This window comes from Lepisosteus oculatus, chromosome 9, assembly GCF_040954835.1.
Source record: "Lepisosteus oculatus isolate fLepOcu1 chromosome 9, fLepOcu1.hap2, whole genome shotgun sequence".
Classification (NCBI taxonomy): Eukaryota; Metazoa; Chordata; class Actinopteri; order Semionotiformes; family Lepisosteidae; genus Lepisosteus; species Lepisosteus oculatus.
Window position 1 is genome coordinate 4,464,123 of NC_090704.1, and position 12,151 is coordinate 4,476,273.

Here is a 12,151-nt window from a genome sequence, read left to right on the forward strand (position 1 = left end):
GCGGGGGGGGGGGGGGGGGCAGAACAAAAGGGATGACAGGAGGGACGAGGTGAGCGGAAACAATGCGTGCTTCTCCGCGCTTGCACAAAAGAAGCGAGATGCTGGCGGCCTGCAGGTGAGGGGGAGAAGAAGGAAACCTTTCCTGGCTCCGCGCTGCCGACACACTCTCCAGCCCCTCTCTCTCTCCAGCCTGCCCTCCCGAGCCCGCGGGGTCTTCCAGTTCGCTCGGAGTCAAGTCTCTATTGAATGCCGGCAATTCCCGACCGAGGAGCTGCCGGAAGGTTTTGACCACCCGTTGCCGGGTAAGGGATCACGGGAACGCTGGGGGAGGTGGGAGCTGATTGATCGAAAGAGGCCCCACCCTGGCCTGCTGTCTGTCAGCCCCCGAAGTGTTTCAGGTCTGGCCTTGGTGTTGGCTTCAGGGGCTGTGGGGGGGGGACAGTGGGACTCTGGGATCGGCGATGTCCTACTGTCCCGAGTTGAGTTGTGATAAGTAAATCATCCTGTACGCATCGATGCAAGAACATAAGAGCACAATGGAGACTTGACTCCCCTTTGCAGTGAGGTGATGATCTCCTTGCCTCCTGCTGGCTGCTGAAATCACACCGCTTGTAAAAAAAATTTTTTGATGTTGCTGCCGAAGAACGCGGGCGTCTTTCGCAGTGAGTGATTTTTAAAACCCAGCGAGAGGTCGATATCCGCAGCACCAGAAGCGTCGCTCTGCCTGTGCCCCCAGCACCCAGGCTCTGCAGCTGGAGAGGTGAGAGAGGAAGATCTTCGTCCTCCGGGGAAGGAGAATCCCATTTCATTAAGAACCCTGGAATATATATATATTTTTTTCGTGTGTATGATGGAGTCTTTAGGCAAGGTTACCATGAAGGACAGCCACCTCCCTGGAGCCCTGGGTATGTGGGTTAGCTCCCTGTTCAGCTCTCTGAGGTCACTGCCTGTCTTTGTCTGATCGGGATGTGAAACTGTTGAATGGGGACTGCGAAACAATCAGGCTAATTTAGGTTTCAAATGTGTTCACTGTTGTGTGAGGAGGAAAACAAAAAGTGCTCTTTCTTGCCTAGCTATCATTATATATAATATACCTCCTTCTTGTTTATAGAAGGCCTGGGAGCATTTTGTGATCAGCTTCAAATTTGGGGAAAAAGCTATTAGGCTATTTAGGTACGTTCATGAACAGCTGGAAGGATCGAGTCTGCTCTGTCACGAGTCAGATGCCTTTGATTATTGGACAGGTTCTTGCTTCTGCTCTGTGTTTGGTCTCATCCTGAGCAAGTTTTTTTTCCCAGCACCCTGTTCGGATGAGTTAAAAATACTACAGCTGTGTGTTGCATTGGTAGCGTGGACTATGGAAAGTGTTTTGAAATAAACCTTTAGGCCTGCTATAAAATTATGTTCAAGCTCACATGCAAAGTTTTTTTTTTTAAATTCAATTTCACATAATTAAAATTATTACAAAATTGCGGAGCTAGGTTTTCGCTGTAGCATTACACACAGTGTAAAGTGCTTGTCAGAATATTTGCATAACTAGATATCTATGTGCTTAATTCCAATAATATACGCATTGCTACAGTTGAATTCCTGTTTGAATTATTTTAGCACATGCTTGCTTTCAAATAACCCTGACAATTGTGTAGTTGTATGGGCTTGAAAGAAAAATTGGAATTTATATTTGTTGTCTGTGTGTTAAGTGCGCTGTTCTGGAGTAATTGTATAACTAAGGTGAAGTGTAAGTGTGTAATTAATGTAGTGTTACTGTATTCTGTATTAATCATTGAACTTCTGCCTTACTGAAAATAAGCATTTAAATGGCTATTGAGCTACATTTCCTTTGATTTGACCATTGATTAGTAGTGCTGCCTGACACTTCTTTACCCCATATAATAGCCCAACAGAATGCATCTGGCGTTTCACATACAGTATGTAAGGCAGCTCTGAAAGGGTAACCCCGTGGTGACATTAATTAGCACATCGAACGTCAATTTGTTTCACTTTGGATTTGAAATATTTATCTGCGTTTCTTTCACTGTTTTATAATAGTCAAATCAGTCTGGTTGGCAGTCCCTTTAGGGGGTTACTCTGGGGTTTCAAGCTGAGTAATATCACACCAGCTTCAGCGGAGTGATTCAGAACATCATTTGCAACACGGGCATTTCAGCGTAGTTTTGAGATTGCAGAGAATTCTTATTTTTAAAAACATGACACTAGGGAGGCCCCGATTACAGAGGTGATTGCAAACCATACAAGGACCTATATTGTTTGGATCTGGCATTTATAAAAAAAAGTTTTGTAAAGTCTCCACTCTTCATACTTAAGCAGACCTTTCAGTTGTAACTTCTGTGTATCCACATGTAACCCACCTAGAACTGTCGGTTTGTCTACATTATGAAATATTTGCATCTCTGAGGTTGTGCAGGATGTAGGGTGTTTTTTTTCTCAGTTTCTGTCATTCGTACGCATGAAATCTCGTTACCAGTGTGCCTGCGCACTCTTATCTGCGGGTCGCGATGAGAGAGAGGTGCTGTGGGCGGTGCTGTAGTCGAGCCCGCCTCTTTCCTGAGCTCACTGGTTGCTGCTCAAGATGATTTATAACCGAAGTGGCTAAACGTGGTCCCCCAGGGCCAGTGTGATAGCAGGGTATCCGAGTCTTTTTTTCAAAGCTCCAGCACCTGAAGATTGTGGAGAAGCTGCTAAATTGGCCCCATTAAGCAAACGAACGAGCTGATGGAGCTTGTTAACCTGCAGACACACCAGCTCTCCCGAACTGCATTGCCCACCCCTGCTTCAGAAGATAAGAACAGTTATAAAGCAAAGCGGGCCGTCCAGACCCAGCTAGCCCATTCGTTGGTTAGTAGCTGATTGATCCAAGGATCTTGCCCAGTCGTGTCCTGAAAGCAGCCAGGGCATCAACTTTGTCAGCCTAGCCCTTGCCTTCTGGTTTATGTTTTGTGGTTTGTTCTGGAGAAGGGTTGCTCAGTGTTTGGGGGAGGTTTGAACAGTCGTGTTCAGGTCCTCTCAATCATTTCTGATCTGCGGGACTAAAAAGTGTCCCAATTACTTTAGCCGTCATTGCATTGACCTTGGACATATAGTCGTTTTCAATGGGCGAACCTTCTGCCAAGCGTGCCCCCAGATGGCTGTTTGTTGGCATGCTTGGAGAGCGGCTGGGGCGCTGTGTGAGGGACACACCTCTCCTCCAATCAGCCCCGAATCTCCAGTTCGAGGAGGCGGTGCCTGTGATGTGTTCCAATACGAGTGGTGGAAAGGTGGGCGGGTCCGCCTCCGCTTCCTCCTTCCCCCGTGCACGGTGACGAGGTTCGTGTCTGTGAACCGAGGTGGGGGAAGACGCGCAATTGACGTTTCCAGATCGAAAATCAAAAATACCCAGCCATTCGAATTTTTTTTCGCACAAAACATTGGCGGAACTGTTGGGGATTGCTGCTTGCTTGGTACGTTACAAAATCTGTTGTGAAAATTACAGCAAATGCTGTTTTGAGAAGTGAACTTTAGCCCCTGTATTATAACCTTTTCCATCCCTTATTAACCAGGTAGTGATGTCTGTGTGTGTGTGGTGAAGGTAAATTGGAAGACAGCCTGTTAGTGCACCTGTCTTGAGTTACTCTTCACCTCAGAACCTTTATTAGGCTAATTCTGGTCTCCTACGGGTCCGACAAGCCCGTCTACACTCTGTGGGAGACTGGGCCTTCTCCTGCTACTCTCCAAAGCTCTGGAATTCTATCCCCAGGGATATCGGAGGACCACCATCCCCGAGCGCTTTCAAATCCGGACTCAAAACCTTCTTTAGAAGGGTTTTTATTTAATACGTTCTGTTTGCGCCGTGCTTTCCCTACTGTAATCCAAACCCTCATTGTAACTATGTAATCCTGCTATTTCCTCTCATTGTGTATTTTTTTCCTTTAAAGTGCTTTGAGATGCCTTATACAAGGCGCTATGTAAATTAAAGTTTATTATTATTAGTGCGTCTCTTGAAGGGAGACCCAGATGTCTTGCTGCCCTCCTGCTTGGAGGCAGTCAATTGCTTTGGCCTGATGCTGAGGGACCGCCCCTGACCCCTGACCTTTGCCCTTTGTCTCCCTCAGAGTGCCGCTGCAGCTCCCAGCCCAGTGCTCGGAAACATTCCTCCCAGCGACGGGATGCCAGGGGGACCGATCCCTCCAGGGTTCTTCCAGGTAAGCTCCTCTCCTGGATCCCCCGGCCTGTGGGAGGGAGGGAATTGTATGGCTCTCTTTGTTTAGCCTGTTGTTTTACAGGGGGTCACATGCAGTGCTGTCAGAATTTCCTTCCTAAGGAAAATCATAAACCGCCAGAGAAAGGCTGTTCATTTTTACGATCCCTAAATGCCTTCCCCTTTATGAGCAGGCTGTTTTCTCTCTGCCCCCCGCCCTCCTGTGTTAGTCACGGGGTTGGCGCATATTTTATCAGCCCTCCTCTCCATTCTGGAGTGGCTAAACCTACAGCACCTGTCTGATTAGCAGCCCTGGGGGCTGACTCATCGGTGGTGAACGGCTGTAACTGTCGGTACCACCCTCCTAGTCCTCTAGCCTCATCAGACCTCCCAAGCTAAGCAAGGTACTGGGATGGGACACGTCGGTGGTTGACCAGTAGGGGGCAGTCTTCCAGCTGGACGAGGATTTTGAACACCAGGATCCCAGGATAGCGATGGGGGGTGAGACCTACAACCAAGACCCCAACTAACCCTTCACTAAAGATCCCATGACTCTCTTCTGAACAGTAGAGGGATGTGAAAAGCTCTCTGAAGTTTCCCCTTCGTTCAGCTGGCGAAACAATTTCTCACCTCTCTGGTCTGCTGTGCGATAGAATTGCTGTCCATCCGCCAGGTGGGCGCTGTGCTTCAGTTTTGGATGAAGTGGGTGTAATATGTGAAGGACTTTGGGATGAAAGCACAATATTAATATGGTTACTCTTTATAATTGTTCGTTTTTAACTCCCTGGCTCAGTGGTTGGCTGGGGGTGGACTGTTGCTCTCTGCCTGCAGGGGTGTTGCACCTATGAACGAAAGAGCCGTATCAGTAGCTTGTCCAGAGTGTTTTTTCTTCAGGGCACGACTGTAGCTTGGAGCGAGTGAGGGGCTTACTCATTTTTGTTCTCAAGAATTACACTTGCAGACCTTGAACCTTGGTTTGGGCTGCAGTCTGAGAAATGTCTGCGGGCTGTTGTTCAGCTGTGGAGAAATGGGGACTGACAGTCCTGGGAAAGACCGTTTTCTGTATGAAGGATCTTGTTGCCAAACTGGTCCAACTTTATTCTCATTTTTGCCTTTAGAAACGATTTGCACTAGGGGATGTGGAGGTCTTACTTGCACCGATGAAATTGAAAGTTGCACATAAATCAATGTCTGCCTCAGTATTTAGCCATGCATCAGCAGTTAGCATGAAATATGTTCAATAACAAAGCAGGAAATGAGTTTGTGGGGCACCACTGCCCTCTAGTGCTCCGATACAATAGCAGGTTTTTTTATTTGGGTATATCTGAGCTCTGTGTTTGGAAACTGAGATGTTAAAAAGGGCTTAGAATTATTTCACAAAGCTGTTGATGCTTCAGATAGGTGTGTTTATTTATTGTGTCAACTGTGTCATTGATGTCACCATTTTATTTAATTTTGTTTCAAAGGAAGTGGGATATAGTCTTTTGTTTTGGGGGGCGTTTCCTGATCCTGAGGAGAACTGTATTTTCCATTCATCTCGGTGTAAAGAAAGATCTGTTCGTTCACCAAATTGTTTGGAATTTTTGAATTTCCTACAGATTGTTTTAATTGCTGCTGTGTCTTGTATGTTGGAGATCGTGTGAGAGCAGTGCAGGATTAGTTAAGGTTAGGGAGGAGAAGTGGTTTTTATTATTAGGGTGTAATAGTGTGTAAGGCAACAGAAGTATGACTTTCCTTTGAGAGTTTCAGTGGATGAAGAGGTGAAGTTACTGTGATATATTACCAGAATATATATTACTGGAGTAGACAATTGTTTAGCTGTGAGTGACATAGGATGTTCCTGGAACTATGTATTTGTCAATAGATGTGGTGTACCGTTACTCAAGTAACGGCAAACTAGAATTCTTTGAATAATGTTTACCTGATTAGACCTATAATATATTTCTATTCAGAATTGGAAAGGCTACTACTGTATAATAACCGAGAGGAAAATGAACACCAGTGAGAGTAAACGCAAGGGGTGTTATCAGAACACTAATAATGATATTAGAATTCATGTCTTTCTTTTGAGGGTTAGCAGGAGGGTCAGCTGATAATTGTCTGAGCTTCTGGTCTCAATATCTGAACCTCTAAAAATTTGCAAGGGACCATAGCAGGCTTTTATGGGCCTGCGGTTATCTAGCCAGTGGTTTTCAGATGCCCGGCCTCCGTGTGGCGGTGCAAAATGATTTTCAATCGGCTGTCTTGTAGAAGCTGAAAAAAGAAAGTGCTTCGTTGTGCACGGGGGGAGGTTAAAAGCCCGTTTTCTATGGAATGCCCCCGCCCGGCCCCTCTAGGGATACAAGAGGAAGCCGCCACATTTTCTGATTTTTGCCTCAGATGCTTGTTATTGTTCCATTCTGAATGTGCTGGACTCCTCCCTCGCTGCCTAACGAGCAGAGAGAACATTCCCTGTGTTTTTGTTCTGTGGGGATAGCTGCAGTTACATTATCCAGAGGTAGCTGTCATAAGCATTAGCATATCGGAATAAAGTGGCTGGGAGGACTCGGATTTATTGCAGCACAGTGCCTGCCAAGGCGATGCTTCAGAAAGATTGGAGCGTCCCGGGAGTGTGTACCAGTTCCTGAAATACTGGCGGCTGGTGTGCGAAAGATTCAGGGGCACAAACTCGGATGCTTTTCAGGCTCTTTTGGCCAAAAGCGGATTTCTTTTCATGGGTCATTGTAATCACCTTTTCCCCTACTTTTTAGTCGTACCATCTCCCATTTCACTAGAATTGATACTTATTGAGGTCTTGTTTTCAAATGATTGAAGGCCACAACTGAACTCAGTAGCTGGAATTTGGTGTTGACCTTAATTCGTTTTAGCTTGTTTAGAAACCAGCTTGTTCTAAAGGTTTGCTTAAGTCTCTGGCTTTTTTGTAGTGATGTAAAAGATATGTCATCTCCCCTCGCCCTATAAAAAAAATCACAATCCTGCTGACTCAACAATTCTTCATCACAGCCACCAGATCCTCTGCCCCATTCTCTGTGTAGATTTGAGTTTGTGCAAGTTTCCAGTGGAAGTGTAAAGAGGCCTTTCTCCACAGGTTTGAACATAAAGAGCGCTTTGCCCGAATCGGATCTGTAGTGGATGCTAAGTTAGCTATTCCTACCAGGGGAGATGTAAACCTACTGAGCCAAAAAACAACCCAAATGTGCCCTTAGCCAGACTCTTGTTTTGATGTCATGGTCCTGGCTGAGTATAAACCCACTTCAGTTGTTTAATTTATTGAGGCCATGCTTTACTGTAGATTGAGCACAGTTTACTGAGAGGGAAGGAATTGTGGATTAATTACTTGTCCCCTACTCAGTCTGGAAGTTTAGAGTTGGCTTATTACTTTCTATATAGCAGCTAACGATGGACCAAATAGTGATTTTTTTTAATTAATAAATACCAGGGCACATTTTTCGGTTTTGCAGTGTGTTTAATTACTTGTTTGTGGGAAATCCTGAATGTTCATGCTGTGAAGTGTCGAACTGTACCTCCTGGTATGGCTCTCGTGGCTTTGTCTTGTCGGAATTTCTTCAGAGCTGCTGTTTTTTGTTGTTGTTGTTGTTGTTGCTGTTTTCTTCCGAAAAGCCATCTTGTTTCGAAACACTGCGGTCCTTCACTTGCTCGTTGAAAAGGTAGAGCACGTTCTGCCTCTGATTGCTTTCCCCTTCAAGTTCAGTGTTGCTCCACAAATCTTTGAATTTCCGTGTCGCCACCCCGCGATCATTGTGGCTGTTCCTCACCAGTACAAAGGAACTGCAGGTGCAAATGTGGTTTGCTTTCATTAGTCTCCTCCCTTTTTAATTTGTGTAATTTCAATTTCTCTGCTCCTGTACTGTTAATTAGACTACCCTCTAATCAGTACCATTATCGCAGTGGTATTCATGTTTGGTGAAGCTGCTAAACAAATGCTTGCAAAATTGCTAAATGGCTAATTAATGTCTGTTAATTAAGAAAATTGCTTGTGGTAACAAACCATGCTGTAGCTGGCAGCCGCTAAACACTAACACTTGTTGAAGGCAGCACGGTAGCAGGTTTACAGCAGCTGCTCGTGTGCTGTCAGTGCTTCTGGGGACCAGCACCGAGAGGAGATTAAACTGAACACTCTGGAGTCGTGTGGAGGGAAAGCTCGAATCTGTGCTGGAGAGTGCGCAGTACATTTTAACACCCAGCCTCTGAAGCTGGAGTAAGATCACAGTTTGCAAAAGGGGCTACCAGAAGATGGTTACCATTCGTCACTCAAACATGAAATCACAAATTACTTACTGGGATAAACCTAAGAGGAACCCCATTTTTTCCCCCCATAGACTCTCAAGTTACAACTACTCAAATCAGTTTTCATATTCTAACCAAATGACTTTCATTGGCTCTTGCAGACATTTTGTCAAATTCTCACTCTTTTCAGGCAACTGCTACTACAGAAAATAGATACAAGTATTGAATTTCAGAAATCATTATTGTTGAATTCTGCAATAAAGTTTTTTTTTATTATTTACACAGTTTATATGAGTATTGATTCTTTCCACCTATGGCAGCGATTTTCCAAACTCGCTTGTTGTTCAAAGACAAACATTTGTCCCTAATGGGGAGCAGTGTGGTAAAGGACAGGGCAGGGGGAGGTTAGAATTTTGCAGGCAGGACCTGGATGGAATAAATTTGTAACCGTGTTTCAAAATGTGGCTTGAAGTGAAGTGTCGCCTTCAATTGTGAAGACCCTTTATCCTCCAAGACAAGAACACTCTGGTGTGCCCGTGAACTTGGTTCTCTGGCTGTCAGTTTTCATCTTTTGATTTCAAGCCTTAGCCCGTGAGAAAACGGGCGAACACGCGATGCCTCTTTATCCCAGTCTCCAAAGCGAGAATCGAGTTTGGCGGTTAGTGCCATAAATCCTGTGGGTGCTGGGGTTGCAAGGAGGAGTGGGAGCCATCTCCTTCTTGGAGTGTGTGAAGCCTTGTTAAAATATTGATTCTCCACCCTCTCCCTTTTTTATGGGGTGTGGAAAAGCAAATCCAGTAATGAAGTTAACCACAACAAAAGGGTTTTATTCTCTCCCCCCATTTGGAGTTTGGAGTTCAGCCCTGGCACATACAGGCTTATTTTTCCCAGCGAAAATTAATTTTCCGAGCAAACCGCAGGAGCCTCGTGGCTCAGCTGAACTTCAAAGGAGTCGCCCTCCTTCCAAACCTAGCACGGACATTTTGTCCTGTCCTGTTTATTTTTTATTTCTGTTCCATCCTTGTCATCCCTTCCATCCCCACCCCCTCTTCCCAACGGGACTCTACCAAAACCACGGATAAGTCCCCATTTGGCCTGTCCTGGGACAAGTAATAATAATTCCTTGCGCTTCCACGGAGCTTTTCTGGACACTCCACTCAAAGCGCTTTACAGGTAATGGGGACTCTCTTCCACCACCACCACCAGTGTGCAGCCCCACCTGGATGATGCACCAGTACGCCCACACACACACCAGCTCTCAGTGGGGAGGAGAACAGAGTGATGGAGCCAGGTCAGAGATGGGGATTATTAGGAGGCCATGAGTAGTAAAAGGCCAATGGGAAATTTTGGCCAGGTCACCGGGGTAACACCCCTTCCCTCTTCGGAAAAATTCCCTGGGATTTTTAATGACTACAGAGACTCAGGACCTTGGTTTTACGTCTCATCTGAAGGACAGCGCCTGTTTACAGTAGAGTTTCCCCATTGCTATACTGGGGCATTAGAACCCATACAGACACCTCCCCCCTACTGGCCCCACTAACACCTCTTCCAGCTCCAACCTTAGCTTTCCCAGGAGGTCTCCCATCCAGGATCTGGGCAGGCTCACATCTTGCTGAGCTTCGGTGGGCTGCTAGTGGTGAGCCGCAGGGCGATATGGCTACTGGGTGTGTAGGGAGTGCTGCTGTATGAGGAAACGCTGAGCAGCCTGAGCCCAACTCTTCATCTGCAGGGGCTTTTCCCTGTCCCCTGTCCCTCTGCTGCTCGGTCCGGAGAGCCGCCCTGCCTTCTCGGCTCCCTGCTGCGCTGCTCTGCTCTGCACTAATCCACCCTCTTGCTTTCTAACAACAGGGACCGCCTGGCTCTCAGCCTTCTCCGCACGCACAACCTCCACCTCACAACCCTAACAACATGATGGGACCCCACAGCCAGGTAATTGGAGGGCCAGGCCTGCTGCTTTCTCGCTTAGTCCAGGGTGGGAGGGGGGTGGAGGGAGGGGTGCAAATGTTAGTTCTGCTCCCCCTGCCAGTTTTCCGGTCCGTTTCCCTGTCTCCGAATGATGGAGCCCTGCAGTGGAGGACTCCTGTCACCAGCTTTGTGTGCACTGCAAATTAACCAGCTATGCTGCCTCTCAGTTTTTGTGCACCGTGCTGTTGCGTCTGCCCATCTTCTTGGTCGGGTAGTCACCGTGGTCCAGGTTTCGGGGGATGGCAGAACAAAAAAAACGTTACAGATGTGGCATTGCTGTGTCCTTTTAAAAGTTTTGTAAGAGGAGTGGGTCAAGCCATGAGATCCCTCCCAGAGAATGTTACTACACACAACTTTAACGGACGTTTCCCATATTGGATCAGTTGGAAACCATCTACACTAAAGTGTACATGAAAGTCATGTTAAGCTGTCTCCGTATGAAACGAGAACATACTTAAGTTCTGCTTTGAGACTTGGTATTTATAAAAACATACTCATGTTGGTCTTATGGGCCTATTATGACATTCTGCTGTAGGAGTTTTGTGATACTGGCACCTCAAGTAAAATATAGCCACCATTTTGTAAGTTGTACTGTCTACACCCTTATCGACACATCTGATGAATGTGCCTTTACTTAGTTCTAACTGCTGTTCGCAGATGTCTATGAAAATGAATGTGCAAGTTCCATAGCCTTGTTAACATGAGACACAATATGAGCGTAAACAAGACGTGAATTTTATATAACAGGTTTTCAGTTTATGCTTCGACAATGTGACATCTCGCATGACCTGTTCCAGTCTACCATGCAGTTTGGGTCTTTAGAAAATTCACTTTACTGGAATCGGGTCTCACTAGAATCCAGAACTTGCGTTTTAAAGGTTGCTGTTGCATGCAAGAATGATGCCCCTCTTCTTTCTTCCTGTATCGCGATGTTTGAGTTATTTCGTTGGGAGAGCAGTCTTAGGCTCACGTACTGATCAGTAACGCTTTGTTTTTGCAGCCATTCATGTCTCCCCGGTACGCTGGAGGCCCACGACCCCCAATCAGAATGGGAAACCAGGTACCGTCTCAGTCCGCCCCACAAAAACAACACACACGCACAAGGGAAAGAGACCCGGCCCTGAGGCTGGGAATCGAGAGATTACGTCGTCCTCCTCTGCAAACGTCTTTAAGTGGACTTACTGGAACAGAAAAAAAATTGAATTTGCCTGCGTTGAGGCAGGCGACAGTGTCGTTAAAATATTGTGTGGTTTGTTTGTCTGTCACCAGTATCAGGATAATTTTATTTGGTAAGACACTAAGTATTGCGTTTTCACATTATACTTAAAGTCCCATTTATAACAGTGGGCAGTTATCACTGATGTAATGGTGATTTTAGAAGACGCAGTTTCATCCTGCATATATATGTTGATTGGTTATACATCTGAGAAACTGTCAAACACATGCATCTAAAATTTTCAGTGCGAGATTAAAACGTTTGGTTGTAAAGTTCCATATAGAAAGCGATCATCTGCAAATTGCTTTAGATTACAGAAGAGTGCTACGACTAATCCCCCCTATTAGGCTAGAAAATGAGCCGTAGTATGCTTAGATCAGCTTCAGGGTTAAGCGACAGAGGTCATTCCTAAAATGAACCTGCATTTATCCTCTATCTTTACCGAGAACAGAAGGAGCTTTGTTCTGTTATTACAAACTTAGTAGACTCCTGGGTGGGTGACGTGGGCCAGTGGTATTTACCTGTAA

General features: G+C 45.9%; 1 protein-coding gene across 4 annotated transcripts in view; it reads left to right on the top strand.

The window, feature by feature from the left end:
- ssbp3a (single stranded DNA binding protein 3a) overlaps window positions 1-12,151 on the top strand; it is a 68,153-nt gene that overhangs the window by 44,336 nt on the left and 11,666 nt on the right. For 2 of the 4 annotated variants that reach the window (XM_015355341.2, XM_006634671.3), the window contains exons 5-7: window positions 4,110-4,199; window positions 10,292-10,372; window positions 11,409-11,468. In XM_015355341.2, the coding sequence (XP_015210827.1) occupies window positions 4,110-4,199; window positions 10,292-10,372; window positions 11,409-11,468 (231 nt within the window). The remainder of the gene's footprint in view (window positions 1-4,109; window positions 4,200-10,291; window positions 10,373-11,408; window positions 11,469-12,151) is intronic. The other 2 variants (XM_006634672.3, XM_006634674.3) reach the window with 1 other exon arrangement.